Consider the following 23,927-nt stretch of genomic DNA (forward strand, 5'->3'; position numbering starts at 1 on the left):
CCAAAAGCACAGATTGCTCAGTAGCCGTTTTACAATTAACCCTGCTTTAGTTTGTGCTCCGCTCATCCCTGCTTTTAACCACAATTTCTCATCTTGCACTACCCCTAGGTCGTGCTGCGTACCTTACGTATTGTGTAATTACGTTGAAAGGCACGCGTTCAGATCATTATAAACTGACACAAAGCCATTATTTAGTATCATTCCACATACAACATCTTCTGAAAGGTCTTTCTTCTCAACAATAGTTTCCCATACGTCATGTGTGATCTTTCGACATGATTGCGTAATATGCAAGGTCGCTTACATGCATCACACAGCTAGTGCAAGATGAGAAGTTAAAAAGTATATTTTTATTTTTTGTGCGAAAATGCTGATTGTTTTGCTAGATAAGACCCTTATGCCTCGGTTGGGATCTTGCATAGCCCTATGAAGCTGCATTGAAACTGCAATTTGGACCTTCAAATTTGACTTAATTGAAGTCCACATGGAGAAAAATCTGGGAATGTTTTCCTTAAGAAAACTTAATTTCTTTTCGACTGAAGAAAAACATACTCATGGGGATGAGTTATCAAGAAATTTGTAAGTGAAAGTGGAGTAATCATTTAAAATCTATTATTAATGAACCTTTTTATTTTATTTCTGCTTGGATTATTTCCAGTTAAAATTGAATTGAAAGTCAAAATCAGCTCAAACCATTTTCCAGTAATTTTATTAGAATATTTCCTTAATGCGTAAATCAATAAACCTCAAATATTCTTACCATGACAACAGTGACTTAACCACCATATAATGTTTCTGGAATTGTAACATCTGCCCGCAACTGACTTTTGATTTTTATTAGAGTTCATTCATTCAGTACTTTAAGTGTTTGTAAGAAAACTGTACAACTGTACATTAAAAACTTCAGGCTCCCTCAAAAGAAATATGAGAAAACACATGTGAAAATACTCTAACTGAGATTTAGATGGAAGTCTTTTTGTGAAGAAATTAGAAGTTGCACACAATCAAATATAAACTGTCAACACACTGATGCCTATTTTTTGTCATTTTGAGATTACATGTACAGTAACATGCTCAAGATCAGTGCTTATGTTTTGGCTGAACTAATGATGTGAGCAAATTTTAGTAATAATCAATCACTTTTGAAATACTCATTAAACATTTGAGTGATTTTTCAGAACTTGTATGTGACCAAAAATTAAGAGTAAAGTGCATTTTGAACAGTACAAGTCAAAGTCAAATCATTTATACAGAATTCATGCATAATCGACCGCCAGTCAGTCAAAACTTGCTTTAAAGTAAAAAGATCATTGGGTGTGAGTATATAAGACAGATGAGTCTATCTGAAATGCATTTATGTTACAATATTAAAAAAGCCCTTATGTCCAACAAACATTGAGTTAATATAAAAGAGCAAAAAGTCTGATTATTAGCCTTTAAAGGTGTCTAGCATTTAACTCCACCATGATGACAATGCGTTACATCGACATTAGCACCTTTTACAGAACATTGTTACAGGTTATTTAAGTTATTTAAACATAACACATTCCTTCTCCTATGCGAATTAATAAAGTTATGACATACAGTATATAAAATGATGGTTCCCATTCTAATATTTCTGACTGTTATAATATCAACCATCTTTTGTACCTAACAAGGTCAAATCATGAGCGCAGGAGCCCTCTGGTTTTACATCTTTAGGCATCTTTGTTTTGTGACTGTGTTGAATTTCTTTGAATTGAAATTCAGTACATTCTTTCTGTCATCCTTATTCAACATTTTGTAAAGTGAGCCAATAACTCATTCATTTAAATTAAAGGCAAGGCCGAGGGATTCAGCTCACACTTTTTATTCGATCAAACTGTCAGACTTTAGTGTCAAGTCAAGAGTGCGCTTACATGCACAGTCTTACGCCGACTATGCTTAATAAACTCATAATGTGTGTGGTCATGTAAACGCGTAATAAACGGCGTAGCACAGGTAGTTAGCAATGCATGTGAACACCTTAACCGCCTCTCGGAGTTTTGTTAATGTGCGCATGTCTTTGCATGTGAAAGATAAACGTCACACGCAGAAGCGCAAAGTAACACGTAAAGGTCTGTGCTCGACTCAGACATGAGAAGAGATACAACAGTATAACTTAGGACAGATTTCCCGCCGGCTTTTTGAACGACTATATGTACTATAGGCGGTGACATCACTGCCTGCGAGAAATCTGACAAATCTCCAAATTTCAGGTTTCTATAAAAAGCAGATTTTTGATAGTTATCTGCTTATTCTGTGCATGTTAACGCACTCATTTGGACACATCTTAAGCCTAAACATTGTATTGTGGCTTTGAAAGTATTGATGTTGCAAACTGTGTTTTTTTTCACATTTTAATGGGCTGCCTTGGAAATTTACTGAAAGTTTCTGTTTTAAATAATTACTTAAACACAACACAATTGACTGTCATATTGTCCCATTAAATAAAACCTTGAATTACATATATGTTATACTACAATGGCACAGAGCTAAAGAGAACCACACAAAATCTGTATAAACAGCAGACCGGCATTTAATTGAAGGAGTAAAGGATTCAATAAAATTTCATCAATAGAGAAGACATGTATGTGTTGATATCAGCTCTACACCTGGAACTCAAACATGTCCGCTTGCTTCTTGGCCAGTTTGGCCACTTCATCACGGATGGCTTTGATCAGAGCTGAAGTGGACAGACCGCTGAGGGGGGTGTCAGGACTGATCAGATCTCCAGACTCTGCTAGACTCTGCTGGGATGCTGAACAGGGTGGATGATCTGGACCGCCCTGTCCCGACGTAGCCTGGCGGTGGTGCCAAAGGAGAGGGCTGCCCTGAGGATAGTGGGGGTGAGGAAAGGCCTCTGCGTAACCCGGTAAGGGAATCTGAAAGAGAAGCCAGCAAACAGTTAACAAGAGTTATGCTAAAGACAAGCGTCCAAACTGTATTGTTTTCATAAGTGTTATGTTGCTGAGTCTCGATCTGTACTAAAGTAGGTCAACCTCTGCACTTAAAAAAGGAACTAATAGACAAATGCACAAGAACGACACACACAATAAGGTAAACTAAAACGGTTTAGAATCAATATCAAAACAAAAATGATGGAATTTGATTATTTGCATTAAACCATGAATTGTGAAATCATAAATACTTTGAACGAGGGCCAACTTGTGATTCAGGGTTGAGCAAAATTCAGACATTTCAATTGAATCAGCCACCCTCCACAAGATGCAGAATGGGAATGAAAAGAATAGGAAATTTATTGCATTGCAATTCAGAACAAAACAGAGGAATGTCATAGTTGTGATGATGACATGCAAAACATGCAAGTATTTCTGACCAATTTTGGCTATTTATTGCCTGATATGTAAGCTCTATACAGTCAAAATAATAAAGATATAACATATGGATATGCATTGTATAGATATACTTAATAATAATGTGTAAAGTATTCTGGGAAATTTGGGATTATGGGAAATCTTTGAAATGGCAGAATCTGACGGAGATTTTTCACATCACTGAGGTAAAAAATAATAATTGTTTTGCTGGAATAATTTCACTTCACTTTTCCACTGTTTAAATTATTCTTACTAAAATTCTAACTAAAATCTGCATTCTCACCTTAAAGGATTAGTCCATTTTCCAAAAAAAATCAAAATAATTTACTCAGCACCACGTCATCCAAAATTTTGATGTCTTTCTTTGTTCAGTCGAGAAGAAATTATGTTTTTTGAGAAAACATTCCAGAATTTTTCTCATTTTAATGAGCCTCAACACTTAAACTTTGAATGCAGTTTAAAATTGCAGTTTCAAACGACTCTAAACGATCCCAAACGAGGCGAAACGATTGTCATTTTGGCAATAAAAATATGCACTTTTATGTGGTTGTGGTTTAAAAGTGCATATTTTTTATATTTCTTGTAAAAAATGACAATCTTTCGCTAGAAAAGACCCTTATGCCTCGTTTGGGATCGTTTATGGCGTGGTGATGGCCACTTTGTGGTGATGACGCAGTGGATAAGACACACGCCTTTGGTGTAAGAGACCCGGGTTTGAATCCACTGTGACACACCATTGTGTCCCTGAGCAATACACTTAACCCCTAGTTGCTCCAGAGGTGTGCGACCTCTGACTTTTGCAATTGTAAGTCGCTTTGGATAAAAGCGTCAGCTAAATGAATAAGTAAGTAAGTTTAGAGTCATTTGAAACTTCGTTTTAAACTGTTAAGTGTTGGGGTCCATTAAAGTCCATTAAAATGAGAAAAATCCTGGAATGTTTTCCTCAAAAAACATAATTTCTTCTCGATTGAACAAAGAGAGACATCAACATTTTGAATGACATGGTGGTGAGTAAATTATCTGGATTTTTTTAAGAAAATGGACTTATCCTTTAAGTAAAATTTGGTTCAAATGAAAGAAAAACTTGTAATTGAAAGGCATTTTCAACTTGATTCTGAATGGTGCACAACCCTGAACATGTGACAGAGAGTAAAATTAAAAGTGTTCATTTGAAGAAATGTGCTCAACTACCCCGGATATTTGTTGTGTGTCCGCTCAACGTCAGCGATAAATTCAGTTCAGCAAATGGTTTCTAAATGACACTGGTTCTGCAAAAAGACACTGTGTGAAGGCATTTTGATTGAAACAGGGATATACAAGCAGGGATTAAAACAGATGAGTCTTGCGCCAAAGGCCAGGATGCCCCCACATTCAACACGATGTAGAGCATTCTGTTTGCCTTGGTTGCAGTCCACGAGGTTTATGCCATATTAAATTGCATAAAGGATTCATGCATTGCAACACTGGCATCTTGGGATGCAACCCAGATTGCAGAATTGGCCTCCTGATAGAGGACTGTATTGTATAAACGAGGTTCTTACAGATTCAGCCCACTGAGGTGGCACATCCTCGGGTTCAGGTGGGTAAGACATCCAGGACGGGCTGTGGTAGGAGGACGGTGGCGTAGAGATGAAATAGCCCGTGTACCCAGGACGAGTGGCTGGGATGGCATACACTGCTGTCATGGGATTTCCTGATGTAACAAATAAATCATGACAGTTTAGGATATACTTAAACTATATGACCATTTGACATGACATGAGCTTTTTCTTTGAGGATGGTAAAATTACATTATGTTGTCTCTTATATTATCGTTATTTAAAAAAAATTATATCAAAAATAATTTTACAGTCTAATACATGAACGCCCTTTATTTCCCAGTAGTTATAGGTAAAATGTGGATATTATCTGTAGATACAGATAATATTGTCATTTTACCTGTAACTACTAGAACTACAGATGTACTCAATGTTTTTCTGAAGTGAGATTGTCCTCATCATCAAATGTGACATGCATTTTTATCTTTATTTATATAATACTGTAATACTGTATTTAATATGTTGGTATTATCTAATGTGAAATAAATTTATTAAAAATATGTCGGATCAACAGAATTAAGAAACTCATACAAGTTTTGGATGAACTATCCCAATTTATGTTGCTTATGTTGCTTTCATGAAACTACATGTCATGTAAACTACAAGTTTTAGTTTATTGTTTTTAACTACTGAATGCACTCTAAAAATGCTGGGTTATTATCAACTTAAAGGGATAAACCTTGGGTTGTAATTTAACATGTGCTGGGTTCTTTTAACCCAAATGCTGGGTTGCTTTAACCCATTGTTGGATCAAATATAATAATTTTTGTGTTAATATTTTTTTTTTTAGATTTTTAGGAATGCAAAAGAATGAAAGTAATTATATAGCTGGTCAATAGGGGATGCCATTACGCTATCCAAGCTATTTAACCATATTAAAGGATAATTCCGGTATTTAACACTTTGAGTCTCATTTCTGGTTTGTTTTGGATGAACTACAGTGATGGACACAGAAATTTTGACAATGGGTCGAGTCTTGACTTTTCGACTCATTTAGAAGCGTCTCTTGACTGCTTCAGAATGGAAGTCAATGGCCATGCACAAACATGTCATTAAAACAACACTTAACGTTCATTTTCAAAACTGTACTACTCATCGAGTGGTTCGTGGTGTTCGTTGATGATTAAAAACAAATATATTGGCGCAATGTATGATTTCAATCCGTGTTATTTGCTATAGTGGAACTATTTTTTCAGATACCTCACAACCGTGTATATACTTCCGCTCTATATTTGAGTCTGAAGCATGAATGAACGTAGTCCAACAAACTGTAATAAAACGGTAGCATACTTTCAAAATCAAGTTTATTTATAACACTTACACCATCCAATATGTTTTTTTCATCTGCAGAACAATAAAGAAGATATTTTGCAGAAACCCCAGTGCTCCGTCATGCAAGTCAACAGATCCGCACACTTTAAGAGCTAAAGCATATATATCCAATACAACAGTAATCCCCCATAACTCCTTGTGACATATTGACGTCTTGTGAAGCAAATCAATCAGTTTTGCAAGAAACTGAACGTTATTTACAACACTATTAGCGTGAATGCCAAAGCAGGAAGCGCGCTTTACGTTCAAGGCGATCTCTTCCACACTGGTGCCGTTTGGTGGCTGTTTGCTATGGATGTTGGTCTGTCTGCGCCACCTATAGAGCGGGAGCGTGAAGCGCACTTCCTGCTTGGCAAAAGCTCTGCATTAACGCTGTAAAATATTTATATATATATTCGAATGTCAACCCACGGAACGAATATTCGAATATTCTGGTCCAGCCCTAAAAATATGGGAAAAATTTCTCCTGAGAGAAACCGAGCGAAAAAACTACAACCACATGTAAAAACAAACAGACCCTTTTCTGTTTCCCGGCGGCGGAGTGATATATCAGCGAGCAAACAGTCTTCCAAGAGAAGTCAATGGAATTTTACAAAATGCCAAATAAAACACGACAGAAACTGTATTTCGCTACACAACTTGTTTTTAATCATCAACGAACACAACGAACCACTCGGTGAGTAGCACAGTTTTGAAAATGAACGTTAAGTGTTGTTTTAATGACATGTTTGTGCATGGCCATTGACTTCCATTCTAAAGCAGTCAAGAGACGCTTCTAAACGAGTCAAAAACTCAAGACACGACCCATTGTCAAAATTTCAGTGTCCATCACTGTACTTCATCCAAAACAAACCAGAAATGAGACTCAAAGTGTTAAATACCGGAATTATCCTTTAAGCATAAGTAAATATAAAATTACTATGAAATAAAACAATGAAGTTGTACTATGCACCTGGTAGTCATGTTAGCATTTATCCAACTTTTTTTTCTTTTTGAATACATATATAGACTAAGTGCGGGCTAAATAAGTTTCAGGTGGCCCATAGCTGCTGTGTCTTTGATCGGCTTGTGTCTGATTTTCCACACAGCTTTCCAACTTTTCTTGATATTGTATCAGTTTTTGTTTTTATATGATTTCTTAGATACAATTAAACACATTAAACTGGTACTGTAAGAGATTATGTCTGTTGAAGCAGAACTACCAAGTTTCCATTTCAAGCCTTGTGAAATAATTTCTTTTTGTTTTCAAAATTAAATGTCTTTTTACTTTATTGGGTGCATGGACATAACCATTATCCCATTTTATACCACGGGGCTGTTGAATGCTTTATTCTGATTGGCTGAGAAATGTTCCATGGGTGTTAATTATTTTTCTGGAAACGGCACACCTTACCTTTAAAATGTCTTAAAAATGGGCACCAGAGCAATGTTTGTGATAACCGTGGTATAAGAGGAATAATTGACTCCGGTCTTTTGAATTATTCGAAAATAATGCACACTCCGCCTTGTATCGTGCCACATTACCACCTTAGGTGTGCATTATTTTCTTATAATTCAATGGCCGGTCGTCAATTATTCCTTACATAATCAGATGATGCCACACTGGCAGTCATGCCTTTTGTATTCCCAGTTTGCTATTTTAAAGCCCTGGCACATTATTACTAAAAGTAAACCCACTTCAAACTGAAATGTACTTATTAGTGGGAGGATTATTACATGCCTTGACAGCTGAATTTTTCCATTTGTATTATGCACACTGACCTGAGTGGTTGGAAATAGTTTCTGTAGTGACAGGTGGATGTGGCGCTCTGCTGTCTGGCATATAGGTGGCGCTGTCATGCTGACTCTGTGCTGAAGACTCAGAGCAGGGACCCTTTGGTCCAAGATCAGAGGAGGACCTGAGGAAAATGAGAACAGCTTCACAAATGCACTAATACAATTTGACCACCAGATGTAAGTATTGACACACTGTTAGAAAAAGAGCATTAAACACGCAGTTATTTCTTGTTAACCTATTTCCTATTGGAAATTAGGGACATCCTGAAGGGCTTGTGCTTTTTTTTAAAGAATGAATAGGTTAGCTTATATATCTATTATATAAAGCGAATGTATTAGAACAAAATGAGTGCAAAAAAATAGAAACTGGATATTTTAAATCTGTGTATATGCTAAGATTACATTTTGTCTAACTTCATGAGACACTAACCTATATTGTACAGCAGAGCTTCCCAAACGTCACCTGATGCTTTGCTGTACAATATATCATATAGTGCCTGCTGTAGAATAAAGTTACTAGTCGTGAATTAAAAGCCACATAGCTCCAGTCTTGTTTTCATAGTGTTTTTAAAGTTAAATGGGTTCATCTACGAAATATTCCTTAGAAAACACAATGAATAGGATAACAGGCATCATATTAAACAAGATATGGCTTTTCTCGCATGATAATGGTCCTAAAAAGAAGATAAAAAAATAGATCAAATAAAATGTTTGTGTGTTCTGACCGTCTCAGTGAGGGTTCAGGTGGAGGACCTGTTCTCGGAGGGATGGGTGGTGGAGGAGACCCTAAAGCCATGTCAGGAAGCTGAGTAAATCTGAACGCCTACAGAAAAATTACCACATTAGCACATAAACACAATATAAAACAAATATATATGTATATATATACAGTAGATATATGTACTAGTTAAATGACATGATGGGATGTAACCAAAATGCATAAATATTTTACAAGGTTTGCTACATAAAAAAACATAGTGATAAGACTGTCTGTAGATACAATGATGACCTACCATGTGCTAGGCTTAAAGTTAAAATATACAATATTGGACAATTATTAAACATTTATTATAAACCTGGCTGATGTCTTACTTAACACAAAACTATACAACTATACAATCTGATACATCATTTCATAATTGTAATGATAACGACAGGTAAGTCAAACGTATTACACTTTGAAGAAATATTACAAATACAAGCATACTTTGGAATAAGCATATATGAATTGCTTTCACCCTAGAGCAGGAATGTGTATTAACAAACACAATGTCTTTAATTTTGATTAAACTATTTTATTTCAAATAGTGTTTGTTGTAGCTTTAATGTGAATTGAGAATGCAACCGCACCTGTTTGGCCAGGCTGTACTGGTAAGGGTCTGGTCTATAGGCTGGCACCCATTGCAGGCCTCCCAGCCCTTGACTAGTGGTGCCGGGTGCGCTGGTTACCACCTCTGAGTATGGAACGACTGGACCCAGACCATAAGACCCCAGCGGTGGATGCTGATGGTGTGAGTGATGGTGTCTGCCGGAGGTGGAATGGCCAGCTGAAGCCAGACTAAAGGCTTCCTCCAACAGGAGGTGCATCTGTTGACGAACCTCATTGATAGAGGGCTGAGAACTCAGCGTGGATGTTTCAGATTGACCCTTGATCTGTCGACCACATCCATAATAATGGCGGCTGGCCAGACGGTCCACATCAGTCTCTGCGATAATCTCTGGCTCAGTCTGCAACATACAAACAAACAAAAAAACTGATGTTTAAGAGTTATTATTGCACTTTGAAGCTTACTGTTAACCAAATGCACAATTTAAAGCTCAAATGTGCAACATCTGCTGACCTGGCACCACCAGATAATGAAAAAAACTGTTCCACCCATCTTCAAACAGACTGACAACATCACCTCAAACATGCACCATTGGTTGAGCAAATGTTACTGTCCTATAGGCTTATTATAGGGAAAGCACTCAATAAATGATTTTCTTGTATTTTCTATGCATATGAAAAACCAGCATTCTTCAAAAGTCAGACTGGTTTGGGATGCCAAGCAGACGAGCAAATGAAGGCAGAATGTTTGTTTCTGCAACTTATTAAATGATCTAGAAGACAATCAAGCACTCTAAAAATGGCTGGGTTATTTTTTTTAACCCAAAATGCTGGGTTGAGTCTGTTGGGTTGTTTTGCTGGGTTATTTTTTTACATTTTAAACACTTTTTGGGTAGTTTCAGTTTTCTAGGTGTTGGGTTAAAACTGCTGGGTTATTATGTTGGGTTGTTTGAAGAGGCTCACGTGCTTCGCGCCCTTGATGTTTGAATGTGCTCAGCAACGGTCCACGTGAAAGGACACTGGAAGCAGTTGTTTCAAGGTAAGTTTATATGTTTTTGTGAACATTTCATGAATATAAACAAGATTATAACATTTTGCGAGACAGCAACGTGTTAATTTATAGAGACTAAGACGACGGGTGTAATTTGGAGGAATGACGACTGTTACCTCAGATCGCCATTTACACAAATTGACTCGAATAATCATTCTAAGATGTTTGATATGGCATATTAATAAAATTAATAAAATAGATGTTACAAAATCCCCATCTCACGTTTGATTACGTTAACTCATGACAATTTCTGTAAGCCTTTAACAAAGCGAGTCAAACCCGCGAGTCGACCTTCGCAACCCCACTTCAGCTTTTTGTGTCACACGCGCATAGTTTTCCCTTTCCCAGCTTAACAAGCGATAGCGACGCTGTTAAATTAAATTTAGCGACAAACGAGTTGCTTTCTTGTCATTCGATATGTAAAGACAGACCGCGAGGCGCGGGCACATGTTAACCGGCGGCGGAGGATCACGGAGCCGGCGGCGTCTACGCTGTCTGTCTAAGGCAGCACGTTCACTTCACCGTCGGTACGGCAGGTAACGCGTCGATAAATTAAAACGAAACCGCGTTTCCAAGAACCGGTGTCTTATATGTATATTGCTTGTTCCTCTCTTTTAAAATGAAACAACAATTTAAGTGTTTGGACATGAACTTGAAAACATATTCGTATTTGTCACCAAGACGGAGGCTGCGTGGAAGTGACTATCGGTTAACAAACATGTATATATGTTATATGAAATTAGATGTGTTATTGAGTCGTATTTAGTTACTATTTTTATTCATTAGGGTTTCGAGCACGAAGTGCTGAAAACCTATTGTATTTGTCTGTTTTATTAGGGTTTCGAGCACGAAGTGCTGAAAACCTATTGTATTTGTCTGTTTTATTATTATGTGGGTTTCGAGCACGAAGTGCTGAAAACCTATTGTATTTGTCTGTTTTATTATTATTATTTTTCCGCCTTAAAACGCATCGCCCAGCCCAAACCGTAAGTCGTAGAAACTTGCCACTTGGTCAACTGGTTGTATATTAGCAGGCTACTCAGATACAGTGAATCAGCCAAATCGGCCCATAGGTGGCGCTATAGCAATGCCCGACGCGTTGGGCATCATAACTCCTAAACCGGACATCAGACACTCAAGTGTTTGGTATCATTGTAATCACTGGCTCAAAACTTAAAAAATGTATATCTCCGATTTCATTTCCGGTATGCAAATTTTTTCGCTAATTTGCATAATATGCATTTCAAGCCAAAATGAACTAGTCCTAGGTTTTTCGCCCGATCGGAATCGTTCCAATGCAGGAGAAATCTGTGGAGTGAGTAGGTAAATAATTATCGAACAGAATTTGAAATTCCGCTTCAGGGTCACTAGGGGGCACCAAAACTCCATACAGGAAGTAGCCTATCGTCACTGAAATGGCTATAACTCGTGAACGGTTTGAGATATCTTAACGAGGTTTGGTACACATATGTACCAGCTCACTCCGGGATCACAGTAAAAAAGATGCGGATTTTGGCCACTAGGTGGCGCTGTAACAGGCTTGAGATCGAGAATAGCTATTACTACACAACCGTTAGCCCGATACACTTAATATTTTGTATTGTATGTCTTTGTGCAATGTACCATGAGGGTCTAGAAGGACATTGGCGTATCTTCAACAACATGGCTGTCGTCGGCCAATGAAGGTTGAAGACTGATTTGACAGGGTTAACAAAGGTCGATCGCAACGAAACGCACTGTGCTTCTTCGTGTACTGCTCCTGAAGGCCTGTAAGAATTTTGGTGTCATTTGGCCACTAGGGGGCGTAATACCGTATTTCGGTGCCTGTATCACGTGACGTTTGACGTACACAAACAAACATGACATCATATGATAGATCGGCTCATGACAAAAAACTTTGCCTCTGGAAGCGTTGCTGTCAATCAAACGGTTTGTGAGTTATTGGCGATAACGTTCAAACATACTTTTGCGAACTAGTCCTTGGTTTTTCGCCCGATCTGAACCTAACCTAGGCTGATTGATTCTGTGGAGTGTGACTATAAATAATTATCGAAAAAAATTTGAAATTTACATTCAATCACGCAAGGAGTGGCCAAAAACCAAACTGGGCGGAGCTTAAAACATTAAAACGGCCATAACTCGAGAGTCGTTTGAGATATCATCACGGGGTTTGAATCATATTTGTAGGCCATAGGTCTAAGGCCGTGATATAAAAAGCTCGCCGATCGGACACTAGATGGCGCTATAACGGGGAAAATGGCACTAAATACTGTGATTATGCAATGGTTACAACTTTCACGCCTATAATTTTATCTGTGGTCAAGAGATTTTCATGGGAGTTGTTTTTTTAGCATCCTGAATTGTTTCCGAGTCCTACGATACCAATCATGCCAGATTTCGCCTTACCGTTAGTTCTGCACAGCAAATATAGCGCTTACAAAACACGCGCGAATAACTCCGCGAGGGTTATTCCGATCGACTTGAAACGACCATAGGAAGAAATTAACTTTACCTTCTGAACAAAAAACTCTATTGGCGTTATGTTAAAATTTCCATCAGAAATTGCCAAAAATGGCAAAAAACGAAAAATTACATTCATTTTTTGTGTTTTCTACACATAAACGGTTATAACTCCGCTATGAAATGACATTTTTCTACCAGATTTGATATGCTGATGTCTGAGCAGAGTCTGAGGCAATACAAAGAAAATTGTTTGCCTACACCAGTAGTTGGCCTCATAATTGAACAAAACCTTTGACATTGAGTAAGCCTAATGGTCATACAATTGTCTCTTCACTAAACTAAAGTGAATAGCCGTGATACTAGCTACATGTAACACAGTCATGACCCGAGGTTACATGCACGAGTTGGACATAGCGCCACCTAGTGGTTATTTGTTATTTTCACTTAAAAATACTGCAACCTTACATCTAAAATCATGAGTCATCATAGATTGTGCCTTTCATGGCTTTGAGTATAATCATTAATGGATTGCAGTTCACTCCCTAGCAACCAATGAGAATACCCTAGCGACCATTTAGCAAGAGCTGTATCTCAGTATCAGAACATCTTAGAGACATGGGGTTCGGCTATGACGACAACTATGAACAAGTGTGTCTGGTAGCTTACTTTTCATCATTTATTTTGTACAATGCAGCAAATCTACTCAGGCATGCCCTTAAAGGTCATAAGATCCCAAATCGCTTGAACCCAAGCGAATGACTTCACATTAAGCTTGTGACATGTTTGTCCTATAGGTGCACGTGTGTTTAAGCATACATAGTCTGTATGAACTGTTTCTGACCATCTCTTTCGTTTTTGTGGATGCTGGATCAGCCTGGTCGACGACGTCTGACATCTTTGATGTGCTGTCCACTGTAAGTCTTTGCGGTCTGCTGCGCTGCTGTTTGTGTCGTATATGCACGTCCGCAGTCTGTTTGAACCATTGATGACCATACCACGACTCAATGGCCTTTTAGTTAAATAAACACAGCCATTTCTGAATTGTATGTTTCCGTATAAATCTAAATAACTTATTCTCGTTAACAAATTATCCTTATAACTTCACATTAAGGACATTACATGTTTGTCTTATAGGTGCACATGTGTGTAAGCATAAATAGTCTGTATGATCCGTTTTTGACCATCTCTTTCGTTTTTCTGGAGCGAGGTGGTCTATCATTCATCGTGTCTGTATTCGGGTGCAACTCCTCAGCCTGGTAATCGACGTCTGACGTTTTTGACGTGCTTTAATGCTCGAAACCCGGCAATTGCTGCTTGCAGCTATATTTATTATTTATTATTTTTCCACGCTAAAACGCATTGCCCAGCCCAAACCGTAAGTCGTAGAAACTTGCCACTTAGTCATCTGGTTGTATATTAGCAGGCTACTCAGATACAGTGAATCAGCCAAATCGGCCCATAGGTGGCGCTATAGCAATGCCCGACGCGTTTGGGCTCATAACTCCTAAACCGGACATCATACACTCAAGTGTTTGGTATCATTATAATCCCTGGCTCCAAACTTAAAAAATGTATATCTCCGATTTCATTTCCGGTATGCAAATTTTTTCGCTAATTTGCATAATATGCATTTCTAGCCAAAATGAACTAGTCCTAGGTTTTTCGCCCGATCGGAATCGTTCCAATGCAGGAGAAATCTGTGGAGTGAGTAGGTAAATAATTATCGAACAGAATTTGAAATTCCGCTTCAGGGTCACTAGGGGGCACCAAAACTCCATACAGGAAGTAGCCTATCGTCACTGAAATGGCTATAACTCGTGAACGGTTTGAGATATCTTAACGAGGTTTGGTACACATATGTACCAGCTCACTCCGGGATCACAGTAAAAAAGATGCGGATTTTGGCCACTAGGTGGCGCTGTAACAGGCTTGAGATCGGGAATGGCTATTACTACACAACCGTTAGCCCGATACACTTAATATTTTGCAGAGGTGGGACAAAGTCATTGTTATGCAAGTCACAAGTAAGTCTCAAGTCTTTGCTTTCGAGTCCCGAGTCAAGTCGAGTCAAAGACGAGGCAAGTCCCAAGTCGAGTCAGAAGTCAAAGCCAACAAGTCTCAAGTCGAGTCCAAAGTCCTACCATTTTACTTTCGAGTCATTTCAAGTCCTCTTACCACAGAAATAAAATGCGTGCTGTGGACAGGTGGAGGGAGGCCCCTATACTGCATTGCATTTGCAAAAGATCAAATTTGCCAAAAGTCTGTCAGTCATTTGTGCACGATAGGGACGCAGAATGATGCCACCATGGCTGAAAACTCGCTCCACTGGAGAACTAGGAGGGGGCACTGCCAAAACTCGGATGGCTACTTAAAAGAGTGAAGGAATAGTGCCCAGAACAAAAGGGCATTCTGTCCTTCTGCCATGTCAATGTAATGACTTAGCTGCAGTGGTGTAGTCTAGATTTTTGTTTTCCCTTCGACCCTTATGCTCAATCGTCCCAGCCCGACACCCCATATGCACCACTACACTCACAGATGCACACAGTATAGATATTCATGTAACAGAGCATTCTGAAAGTTTACTCATAAACACATAAACTGAATGTGTATGAACATGTCAGTTTATTATAAGAGAAAAAAAAGACTTTAATAGCCAATGGCATTTACAGCTGGGGAAACTGGACTGATTTTTTTTACTAGTTTAGTGTTAATTAACATCTAACTCAGGGCCAAAAGCTACTCAACTGTTAATTAAAATTAAATAAACTGTTTACAATCTTCAAACCATGGCTAAAACATGCATTGAAGGAGAAAAAAATCCACTCTTTCAATAGCTATATCTGACAACCATTGATAATATTACCATGTGTAATTTAATGGTGTAAATGTTTTTATTTAATACACATTTAAGATGACAATGAATTAACTCTAATTTGCATAGTCTTTGATATAAAAAGCTTATTTGCATATAATACAAGCATTGTCTAAAAATGAAAAATATTGTTACAAGATTATCATATTGCCTAATATTAGACACCCAAATCAAACAGAAGTTTAAGATCGTATACATCTTGAACGTAGATATATAAATGAACACAGAGAAGGAAAGTTTAACACATGCTGAAGGCAGCTAAAAACCATCAGGACATAAACACGGGCTTATTTTATTGCATTTGGAGCCTTACCTCCAGATAAAGTAATGAACTGGACTGATGATTTAAATGTTGTTGTTTACTCACATGTGCGTTGTTAATTCCGGATTTTATGTTGCAGCACTCGTTCACTTCATATGGAGTGTTTGTTTACAGTGTCGCGTGAGCAGCTACACTGCAGGTTTGACTTCATTTGGCGCTAAGCAGACCTCTTGGTGATGTCAAAGTACCGCGAGAGCGATTCAAAGCAGAGTTCTCCATGTGATAACTGGAATCACTCTCGCGGTACTTTGCTGTCATTCGCCTGTGGCGCCACATCGGTCTGCTCCCCAGTCACTTTCGCGCCGCAATAGTAATTTCATATGCCGATCAGATTGCGCAGTCGGCAGGAAGTCAAACACACCAAATATATAGCCTAATATGTATATGCATTTCAACCCGCTAAAGTAGCAAATGTAGCATGCTGGTCACCATCCTGTTACACATCCTCGCGCTATTTTTAGTGGGTATACGAAATTCCTTGACAATTCCTAGTGGGTATAAGGCGTGTACCTGCGTATCACGTAGACTACACCACTGCTGAGCTGTACTGCTGGTACGGTCCCAACATCCAAACCAATGTGGGACTACAGTACAGTGATTGGCTGTCGTGCAGGCAGCGCGCGTGCTCTCTGCATGCAGGTTGTGCACATTTTTTTTTTCACAGATGCAGATACACTGAGAGCCGCGCGCCCGTGTGAAAAAAAATTCCCCAGGTTTTCGTGTGAAGTAGCAAGTCTTCTCGAGTCATAAGGCGCAAGTCCAAGTGAAGTCACGAGTCATTGATGTTCAAGTCCAAGTCGAGTTGCAAGTCTTTGTACATTTTGTCGAGTCGAGTCTGAAGTCATCAAATTCATGACTCGAGTCTGACTCGAGTCCAAGTCACATGACTCGAGTCCACACCTCTGATATTTTGTATTGTATGTCTTTGTGCAATGTACCATAAGGGTCTAGAAGGACATTGGCGTATCTTCAAAAACATGGCCGTCGTCGGCCAATGAAGGTTGAGGACTGATTTGACAGGGTTAACAAAGGTCGATCGGAACGAAACGCACTGTGCTTCTTCGTGTACTGCTCCTGAAGGCCTGTAAGAATTTTGGTGTCATTTGGCCACTAGGGGGCGTAATACCGTATTTCGGTGCCTGTATCACGTGACGTTTGACGTACACAAACAAACATGACATCATATGATAGATCGGCTCATGACAAAAAACTTTGCCTCTGGAAGCGTTGCTGTCAATCAAACGGTTTGTGAGTTATTGGCGATAACGTTCAAACCTACTTTTGCGAACTAGTCCTTGGTTTTTCGCCCGATCTGAACCTAACCAAGGCTGATTGATTCTGTGGAGTGTGAATATAAATAATTATCAAAAAAAAATTGAAATTTACATTCAATCACGCAAGGAGTGGCCAAAAACCAAACTGGGCGGAGCTTAAAACATTAAAACGGCCATAACTCGAGAGTCGTTTGAGATATCATCACGGGGCTTGAATCATATTTGTAGGTCATCGGTCTTAGGCCGTGATATAAAAAGCTCGCCGATCGGACACTAGATGGCGCTATAACGGGGAAAATGGCACTAAATACTGTGATTATGCAATGGTTACAACTTTCACGCCTATAATTTTATCTGTGGTCAAGAGATTTTCATGGGAGTTGTTTTTTTTATCATCCTGAATTGTTTCCAAGTCCTACGATACCAAACATACCAGGTTTTGCCTTACGGTTAGTTCTGCACTGCAAAAACTGTGCTTACAAAACATGCGTAAATAACTCCGAGAGCGTTATTCCGATCGACTCGAAAACACCATAGGAAGAAATTAATTGTTCCTTCTGAACAAAAAACTCTATTGGCGTTATGTGAAAATTTCCATCAGAAATGGCCGAAAATTGCAAAAAACGAAAAATTACATTCATTTTTTGTGTTTTCTACACATAAATGGTTATAACTCCGCTATGAAATGACATTTTTTTACCAGATTTGATATGCTGATGTCTCAGCAGAGTCTGAGGCAATACAAAGAAAATTGTTTGCCTACACCAGTAGTTGGCCTCATAATTGAACAAAACCTTTGACATTGAGTAAGCCTAATGGTCATACAATTGTTTCTTCACTAAACTAAAGTGAATAGCCGTGATACTAGCTACATGTAACACAGTCATGACCCGAGGTTACATGCACGAGTTTGACATAGCGCCACCTAGTGGTTATTTGTTATTTTCACTTAAAAATACTGCAACCTTACATCTAAAATCATGAGTCATCATAGATTGTGCCTTTCATGGCTTTGAGTATAATCATTGGTGGATTGCAGTTCACTCCCTAGCAACCAATGATAATACCCTAGCAACCATTTAGCAAGAGCTGTATCTCAGTATCAGAACATCTTAGAGACATGGGGTTCGGCTATGACGACAACTATGAACAAGTGTGTCTGGTAGCTTACTTTTCATCATTTATTTTGTACAATGCCGCAAATCTACTCAGGCATGCCCTTAAAGGTCATAAGATCCCAAATCGCTTGAACCCAAGCGAATGACTTCACATTAAGCACGTGACATGTTTGTCCTATAGGTGCACGTGTGTTTAAGCATACATAGTCTGTATGAACTGTTTCTGACCATCTCTTTCGTTTTTGTGGATGCTGGATCAGCCTGGTCGACGACGTCTGACATCTTTGATGTGCTGTCCACTGTAAGTCTTTGCGGTCTGCTGCGCTGCTGTTTGTGTCGTATATGCACGTCCGCAGTCTGTTTGAACCATTGATGACCATACCACGACTCAATGGCCTTTTAGTTAAACTAAACACAGCCATTTCTGAATTGTATGTTTCCGTATAAATCTGAATAACTAATTCTCGTTAACAAATTATCCTTATAACTTCACATTAAGGACATTACATGTTTGTCTTATAGGTGCACATGTGTGTAAGCATAAATAGTCTGTATGATCCGCTTTTGACCATCTCTTTCGTTTTTCTGGAGCGAGGTGGTCTATCATTCATTGTGTCTGTATTCGGGTGCAACTCCTCAGCCTGGTAATCGACGTCTGACGTTTTTGACGTGCTTTAATGCTCGAAACCCGACAATTGCTGCTTGCAGCTATATTTATTATTATTTTTCCACGGTAAAACGCGTTGCCCAGCCCAAACCGTAAGTCGTAGAAACTTGCCACTTGGTCAACTGGTTGTATATTAGCAGGCTACTCAGATACAGTGAATCAGCCAAATCGGCCCATAGGTGGCGCTATAGCAATGCCCGACGCGTTGGTGCTCATAACTCCTAAACCGGACATCAGACAGTCAAGTGTTTGGTATCATTGTAATCCCTGGTTCCAAACTTAAAAAATGTATATCTCCGATTTTATTTCCGCCATAAAATTTTTTCTGTATTTTCGATTTTGTCGAAAAAAATAAAAACGAACTAGTCCTAGGTTTTTCGCTCGATCAGAATCGTTCCAGTGCTAAAATGTTCCTTGGAGTTCGAATATCAATAATTATTAAAAAAAAGTTGAATTTTCGACTCACGGTCGATATGTCAAGCCCAAACGTCTGAAGTGTGCGCAGCCAATTGGACTTTTTTGGCTATAACTGGGGACAGAAATGAAGTATCAACACGACACTTGGTATTTGTGATGACAGTCATGGCCTGAGGTTGCGTGCCTCGTTTCGTCACAGCGCCACCTAGTGGTCAGACAAATCATGTAAATGCTTATAACTTAGGCTGAGTTTGACGTATTTTCATGGGACTTTTTTACTAAGAGTTTTGAATTGTTGCCGAGTCCAACGATACCATACATGCCAGGTTTCGCCTTACGGTTAGCCCTGCACAGCAAAATAGCGCTTAAAAAACATGCGCGAATAACTCCGCGAGGGTTATTCCGATCGACTCGAAATAACCATAAGAAGAAATTAACTTGAACTTCTGAACAAAAAGTTCCATTGGTGTTATGTTAAAATTTCCATCAGAAATGGCCGAAAATTGCAAAAAACGAAAAATTACATTCATTTTTTGTGTTTTTTAGATATAAATGCTTATAACTCTGCAACGAAATGACATTTTTTCACCAAATTTGATACGCTGATGTCTGAGCAGAGTCTGAGGCAATACAAAAAAAATTGTATGCCTGCACCACTAGTTGGCCTCATAATTGAACAAAACCTTTGACATTGAGTAAGCTCAATGATCATACAACTGTTTCTTTACTAAACTAAAGTGAATAGCCGTGATTCTAGCTACAAGTAACACAGTCATGACCTGAGGTTGCATACACGAGTCTGTCATAGCGCCACCTAGTGGTTATTTGTTTTTTTTTTCACTTAAAAATACTGCAACCTTACATCTAAAATCATGAGTCATCATGGATAATGTCTTTCATGGCTTTGAGTATAATCATTGGTGGATTGCAATTCAGTCACTAGCAACCAATGAGAATACCCTAGCAACCATTTAACAAGAGCTGTATCTCTGTATCAGAACATCGTAGAGACATGAGGTTCGGCTCTTTTGACTCATTAACACTATTTTAACATTTTGTGACCCAAGTTTTACCACTGCAAGCACCACAAACATTTCCTTCAGTGTTCTGTTTGTCAATGTTCCGTGAGAAGAGAGGGAGACATTTCACTGAATGATAACACCTTTTTTGCTGACAACTTTGAACGTGTGTGTGGTAGCTGCGAATGACTTCACATTAAGGAAGTGACAATTTTGTCCTATAGGTGCACGCGTGTTTAAGCATACATAGTCTGTATGAACCGTTTCTGACCACCTCTTTTGTTTTTGTGGATGCTGGATCAGCCTGGTCGACGATGTCTGACGTCTTTGACGTGCATTAATGCTCGAAACCCGGTAAATGCTGCTTGCAGCTTTAATTTCATAATATTTTTGGGTTGTCTCCTGTGATTTCAAATTAATATTGACCAACCCCTGATCTGTGGCTGATACTGTATCAGAGATGTTATGTTTTTAGCAGAGATCAGATGTGATGTTGTTTTCCAATTCTTTTTTTTTAGAGTGTGCAGAGTTTTTATGTCCATCCATTGATGAGGCTAGCAAGACCTTCATACAACTTCAGCCAGTAAGTATAACATTTAATAATTCCTATTTAAAAAATATTAAGAATGTCTTAATTATCTGCTACATTTTAGTTCTGCAGCACTTTATTCTTTATAGTCAGATCATCCTATTTGTCAGTCTTATGCAAACTGACAACAGGCCATTGCATTTTTGGGAAAAAAATCTCACACGTGGTGGTAATGCGGCCAGGGATGCAAAAGAAAGCCTTGTAATTTTTATAAAATGTATAATTCACTTGGCCCACATGGTTTTCTGAATACTTAAATCTGATAATTCAGTTCAGACCACTAAAAGTTTTTTCCTCTTTTGTAGATTGCAACAAATGTGGTGGAATTTCTTCTCTGGACAGAATCCTCGAAACCCTTTCCTTTTGTCCTGGTCATGGGAAACATGCAGCAGATCTCTCAATCTTTTTTCTCAATCAGTCTCTCTGAATACGGAAGTGACTTAAACTGCAATTCGGCCAAGATGGCGACGGCACGCACCGCCTACTTAAAGCTTCAAAAATGCTCTTCACAAACGAATAGGTGACGTCACGGACACTACTTGCATATTTTTTACAGTCTCTGGTTAAAAGGCATTTTAAGTGCTTGAAAATAAATACCCCAGGCAATATGCTTCTATGGGAATTCCTGTAGTCTGTCATTTTTCAAATGGATGAATCCTCTCCTGTTCGATTCCTTTGTACATCTTTGTTAATAAATGAAGTATTTTTAGTCAAATACATTCCATTCTGTGAAACTTAAAACATTTGTTCTTTAAAAAAAACTTAACACATCTATGAATGATTTAACTTTTAATTTAACAATTACATTGTTTCTTTTCTTACACTGCTGTAGTTTTGTTTATGTACATTTCAGAATTTCATATATTGTAAAATTACAAATTCTGTCTTAAATTCAAACGAATTGATTCAACCTGTTAAATTGTTACTATAATGTGCATAATTTATGATATTTTATAAATATATTTATACTTGGGTCAGTAAGCAGTCCTTTAAATGATTTTGCAACTTACAACTGTAAAAATGCAAGAGTTTGTAGTTATTTTGCAGTCAAATAAACATTTATTTGCTGTTAACAAGGGTCTTGATTTACAATAAAGCACATGATAAAAATAACCCAGCAAGAATAACCCAAAACCCAGAATATTAATCCCATAAATGGTTAAAATGACTACATGTTGGGTTTTCTCAACAACCCAACCTGCTGGGTTAAAATGTGTTACCCAACGTGTTGGGTTACTTTAACCCAGCATGTGTTCTGTCCAATATTTACCCAGCGCTGGGTTGCCAATTGGGTTGTTTTTAACCCAACCATTTTTAGAGTGAGTGATTACAATCTCAATCAGTATAAGAGTATAACATAAGCAAACCAGGAATAATCCTAGAGATTATTTTTATCTTCTCTAGGTACAGGATATTGGCATGTCAAATTTATGAATCAGGACGTTTAAAATGGCTTCAATTTGTTATAGTTACAGCACTGTAAAAACATAAGACAAAGAAAATACAACAATGACAAAACAATAAAAAATAAAATTATAGTTCCAAGATTAATGTAAACATTTTATACATTAATCCAAATATTTAAAGGGGCCATGGTACAAGACTTTAAGATGTCAAATCATTCTTTGGTGTCCCCAAACACATATGTGAAGTTTCAGCTCAAAATACTATATAAATAATTTATTATAACATGTTAAATATGCCACTTTGTAGGTGTGTGCAAAAATATGCAGTTTTGGGTGTGTCCTTTAAAATGCTAATGAGCTGATAAAGTGCAAACACTGATCACAATGATGGTGGTTTGTTGAAATTGAAACTCAATTGTGCTGTGAATTATTTTCTCTATCTCATTAGGAGAGACAAATTTCAATGACCTATTTTTTCATGTGCTTGTAGAGAATGGTTTACCAAAACTAAGTTACTGGGTTGATCTTTTACACAGTTTCTAGGTTGATAGAAGCACTGGTACCAAATCATAGCACTTAAACATGGAAAAAGTCTGATTTTCATGCCATGGCCCTTACTGTGCATTCAGACCGCCACCGGCGAGAGTGTCAATAAAAGCTCTGGCTGCCCTGACAACGACGCTAAAGAAAAGTTGTAGTGAACGCTCTGACGCTCGAATGCATTCTCTGAACTCCTCTCAGGCGGAGGTTTCCGCCTTCCGATTGGTTGCCGGTGAACATTTCCGCCTTCCGATTGGTTGCCGCCGAACCGCGTCATATCTCATTACCATAAAGTTGAGCCGATTTCAACTCTCCTCGACGCTCACGCTGTACATGACGCGCCGCGCCGTTGCTCGCCGGAGCTCGCCGCCGGCTCTCATTGAAAATGAATGACACTTTGACGCTCTCGCCGGTTGCGGTCTGAATGCACAGTTATAAATAGCCCTGAAGTTGTTTTTTAAAATAAACACAATTTATTGGACAAGTTATGCTTGTTTTTATTTCAGAACTCAATTTTCTAAGATACTTTTGGGGTATTTTTAACCACCTATAATCTACATCTATATGGTGATTTTTAGGGGATATATAAAGTCAGGTCACCTCAGTAACCACAGGTCATTTAAACTACAGACATATTTACTAAATTATACAATCATAAGCTGTCGAAATACAATATATAGAATTTAAACCTAACAAACACAATATTTAATGAAGATTATTAAAGGTTGCGTTCTTCCTGATCCCATTTTTCAAACTTTAGATGTGTAATGTTGCTGTTAGAGCAGAACAAAGTTCACTGC

General features: G+C 38.3%; 1 protein-coding gene and 1 long non-coding RNA gene across 3 annotated transcripts in view; one reads left to right on the plus strand and one right to left on the minus strand.

Annotated features, from left to right (window-relative positions):
* Window positions 1–2,535: 2,535 nt before the first annotated feature.
* The window catches only part of kiaa1549lb (KIAA1549-like b), a 98,657-nt gene continuing 77,265 nt past the window's right edge, over window positions 2,536–23,927 (minus strand). The window contains exons 18-23 of one of the 2 annotated variants that reach the window (XM_055174222.2): window positions 9,413–9,790; window positions 8,788–8,885; window positions 8,048–8,184; window positions 4,898–5,049; window positions 4,548–4,624; window positions 2,763–2,903 (exon numbers count right to left, since the gene is read on the minus strand). In XM_055174222.2, coding sequence (XP_055030197.2) covers window positions 4,595–4,624; window positions 4,898–5,049; window positions 8,048–8,184; window positions 8,788–8,885; window positions 9,413–9,790 — 795 coding nt within the window. In that variant the 3' untranslated portion in view covers window positions 2,763–2,903; window positions 4,548–4,594. Of the gene's footprint in view, window positions 2,904–4,547; window positions 4,625–4,897; window positions 5,050–8,047; window positions 8,185–8,787; window positions 8,886–9,412; window positions 9,791–23,927 lie in introns of both variants that reach the window. The other variant, XM_055174221.2, reaches the window with a different exon arrangement.
* On the plus strand, window positions 10,209–22,501 carry LOC141349672 (uncharacterized). The gene is made up of 3 exons (XR_012357618.1): window positions 10,209–10,428; window positions 21,111–21,175; window positions 21,487–22,501. It is a non-coding gene; the product is annotated as an uncharacterized lncRNA (long non-coding RNA).

This window comes from Misgurnus anguillicaudatus, chromosome 15 (assembly GCF_027580225.2).
Source record: "Misgurnus anguillicaudatus chromosome 15, ASM2758022v2, whole genome shotgun sequence".
NCBI lineage: Eukaryota > Metazoa > Chordata > Actinopteri > Cypriniformes > Cobitidae > Misgurnus > Misgurnus anguillicaudatus.